This window comes from Hippocampus guttulatus, chromosome 9 (assembly GCF_054856545.1).
Source record: "Hippocampus guttulatus isolate MCC_2025c chromosome 9, RoL_Hgut_1.0, whole genome shotgun sequence".
Taxonomy (NCBI): domain Eukaryota; kingdom Metazoa; phylum Chordata; class Actinopteri; order Syngnathiformes; family Syngnathidae; genus Hippocampus; species Hippocampus guttulatus.
The window spans coordinates 21,274,895-21,278,694 of NC_141269.1; the positions used below are offsets into that span (position 1 = coordinate 21,274,895).

General features: G+C 40.9%; 1 protein-coding gene across 1 annotated transcript; it reads right to left on the bottom strand.

The window, feature by feature from the left end:
- Window positions 1-2,113: 2,113 nt before the first annotated feature.
- On the bottom strand, window positions 2,114-3,380 carry LOC147200744 (uncharacterized). Its single transcript, XM_086120221.1, has 4 exons — window positions 3,153-3,380; window positions 2,950-3,064; window positions 2,769-2,861; window positions 2,114-2,520 (listed from the first exon to the last, which is right to left on the bottom strand). Exons 1-4 carry the CDS (start codon window positions 3,223-3,225, stop codon window positions 2,460-2,462), a joined length of 342 nt encoding a protein of 113 aa, XP_085976347.1. The 5' UTR covers window positions 3,226-3,380; the 3' UTR covers window positions 2,114-2,459.
- Between the last annotated feature and the right edge of the window lie 420 nt (window positions 3,381-3,800).

The following is a 3,800-nucleotide window of genomic DNA, read 5'->3' on the forward strand; positions in this document are numbered from 1 at the left end:
TTTAGATTTAGTGCCGTAACTATTGTTATTGTTCAAATTAAGGTTTTAAAATAGGGTTAGGGTTTCAGATGCGGGTTTTAAACTTGGGTTAGGGTTAACAACCAAAGAATAGAACTTATATTTCCTTCAGCCAGTAGATGACACTACCAGTATGATAAAAATAAGCTTGCTGATGGTTTCTGTCATGATTCGGTTTAGGGACCAACAGGTGGCACTGTAAGGCTCCCCCGGAAGCTGCACACCTGTTGGTCATAACTAATTAGGGCTTTAAAAGTGTCGGGTCATTGTTGCTTCTTGCTACTGTCATGTGTGTTGCTGTTTGATCTTAGTTTCTGTCATGTTTAGTTCATTGTTATGTTTTAGCTTTAGTCATAGTTTTTGTTTGATACTTTGTTTTGGATTTAGTTTTCTTTGTTTTAAATACAATTCTTCAAATACACCCTGCTCCTCCCTCCTGCCTGCTTTTTGGGGTCCACCACCACCTCGCAACGTGACAGTTTCAGGCCAAGACTCATCAGGTATGTCACATACTGTGTTGCCCAAATATGATCATGTAGCTCAAGTGCTTTTGTAGTCAAGGCGATGCAGAATTATAAAATAAATTCAAGATGGCGGACTTTCTGTTTGGTTTACTTTCTGTTAGGCTCCAAGAGATTATGAGTGTTATGATATCCATCCTTCCATGTTCTGATCCGCTTATCCTCACAGGGTCCCGGGTGGACATGCTGAACTGGTTGCCAGCCAAGGGCACGCAGACAAAGCACCAATCACACTCACAATCTTCCCAAAGGTCAATTTACAGTGCTCGATTAACCTACCGTGCATGTTTTCGGAATGTGGGAGGAAACCGGAAAACCCACTCGGGCACAGGGAGAACTTGCAAACTGCACACAGGAAAGCGGAAGCGCAGACTCGAACCCTGGAACTCTGCACCATGAGGCCGACGTGCCAACCAGTCGACCACTGATAGGTTGATTATTTTTAGTTATCATACATTCACTTATCATTAATGTTATATTGATATTGGTTGATTACGCTCGCAATGAAGAACGCTTATGCCTGCAATGATAAATTGATTATGCTTGCAAAGAAGAACGCTTATGCTTTTAATAAAGATATAATGCTTCTTAATCATTGTATATATTAATCAGAAATGTACTCACATTTATAATCCTTTTTATCCATTATATACTCAAGAATGCTTAGTGCACTGTGTGGACGTTTAGGGACGCAGCCACCTTTGTGAGGACGTGTTTGGGAAGAGATAAGTGTTAAGACTAAACAGTGAGCAAGGTTGGACAGTGAATGGAGCCATCAACACCAGCTGTAACGTGATGTTTTTGTAACAATTGCACACATGTACGTAATTTACACTCACATACACACATAGTCAAACAAATTCAGTGTGTCTTCAACAGCCCCCACCCTTTAGGTTCGACACACCTATGTAGTAGATTTCCCAATATATGAGGGGGTGAAGAAGGAGATCAGGAGGGTGACGTGCCGAGATCTAAAACCGAACGCTTCTCCTTGTTCCTGGTACCAGAATTGAGTCTCCTGTCTCCTCCTTGTGTTTTATTCCTAAATGTCAAATTGGATAAACCTGACAACCACCATGCCGGGATTGTAATACAGTAGTTTTTGAGTTTTCATTGTCATTGTTTTATTTCATTTTGAGTTTTGTTTTTCAAATGTTTAATTTGTTTTCTCGGGGCGGCTTTATACAAAGGTAGTGAGAAAAGTTGTTCCAAATCCGATGTAATTCTTGACCCTGTCAACAGTCTGATGGGAGGTTCAGAAAGAGGTCTCATCCAGCTTGCAGCTGCAATACGATTTTCTCCAGGGCATCTTTAAACTGCCATTATGCAAGACGTCCTCACACCGAAGAGAAAGCGTTCTTCTGTTTGAACAATTGCACAAAGTCACTTCAACATCCTCAAGTGCCAGATGTCCCCACACGACAGGATAATGACTATTTATGTGATTTAGCGAGGGCGCTGTTGAGCCGCGGGTTTCATTAGGGTAGTTAAAATATGCCGGATGGAAACAGATGTTTCATCGTCATTAATTTAGACCCTCACTAAGGATTTGTTTCAGAGTGGAATCGACGCAGTTTTATAAAAATCAACTTTATTCACTTACTTTCCAACATTAAAGAAATAACATTTGTACACAAATAAATAAATTCCCATAAATATTATTCTTTTCAAGGTGATTGGATATCAACGGTGGACTTTAGCCAGACTTCCTGGAATCAAACAAACATTTGTGTATATAATGCCCTGATTCTACAGTGCATTCTTCCTGGCTCCTTTTGCGGCTTTTCTATTCTACTGTCTTTTTCAAAACACAATTCTCAGCATTCTTGGGGTTGTGTGCGCCTCAGTTTTCATCTGACTTCTGGAACATGAAATGTTGCAGTTGCAGTTGTTTCCTTGAAGATTGGCTGCATATGACATTTACTCTGCCTTTCTTTTTCTTTCGATGCACTCCATCTTCCGGTTCTCGTCTTTGTTTATCCTTGAAAAAAATGAGGAGGGAAAAGCTGGGTTTAGGCCAACGCACTAATACAAAACATCTGGAGGAGTTGGTGGGAGTTTGTTTTCCCAGCTCCTTGTGAAAGCTGTGTCACAGCATGCTGCTTATGGGGGTTCTTTTGGGAGCTCAGATGCATTTTATTTTTAAGAGACTCAGATGATGTGATGCATGGAATGTGCATCCATTAAAAGTTCACTCTCAAGTTTGAGTTGCCATGTGCATGTTATTACCTTTCCCAGCACCTAAAAAAAGCTCTGGCCATCCTTCCCTCAGTGTTCATGCAGATCTTTTCAGTGGCATTGTCTGGCCTATTCATAGTTACACTGAAAAAAAAAAACCACAAAGGGAAACCGAAATCAAAGTCAGCACAGCACAAGAATCAAGTGACTCAGGCTTCAAATATTCACTTACATCAATTCGATTTTATCACATCCAGGTCTCTTTTCAAGCACTTGGAAATCTGACATATTGCCTTTGATGAATTTGATTGTATTGTGACATGAGCAACGGCCAGGAAAGTCATGACCTGAAATCAAGATTATTCGGATATTAGGGGGGGGGGGGGGGGGGGGGGGAAACAACAACAAAAAAAACACTATTGCTCTTGAACTCACCTCGATAGAGCTGTGTGCAAAATCCAGCCACAACAAACAGCAGGAGAGGAAAACTGTTCACAGCCAAAGCCATTTTTCTGTCCCAATATCCTCATAAGAGCTCTACTTGGTAGTGTGGAAGAAAGGAGTGGGAGGCTCCTGTTTTATACTGAGCAGTGAGTGGGTTTTTCCCCGAGTCCATGCTTTTTCCCGTCAAGTTGAACCTAAACTTGCAGGAATTTCCACATTCCCCAAGGACACACACACTGGAACATGGCGAGTAAGAAACGAAAGTGAGCAGTCGAATGATTAAATGGATTCCAGAAGCAAATGTGTTGAGCAGTGAGGCAAGCGGCTTTATTCAACACTTTTCTTTGGAATTTGTGGGCAAAGCCAATATTCATTAAAAAAGTGGGGGGGGGGCTGTTAATAATTTGCCTTTTTCTGTTCAAAGTTGAATTGATGCAATACCAGATAACAAGCAAAAACACATTGTTTTGTCCAATAGAAATTATTTTTGACATATGTAAATGACTTGGCAGTGTTACATACTGCCGCATATACTCTGTGGTTGATTTAAAGAGCTGAAAGAGAGCGACAGTGTGAAAATACATAAAGATAATGACAAGGTTCAGAAACGAACCAGATGGTGTGTGGATCCCACAAACA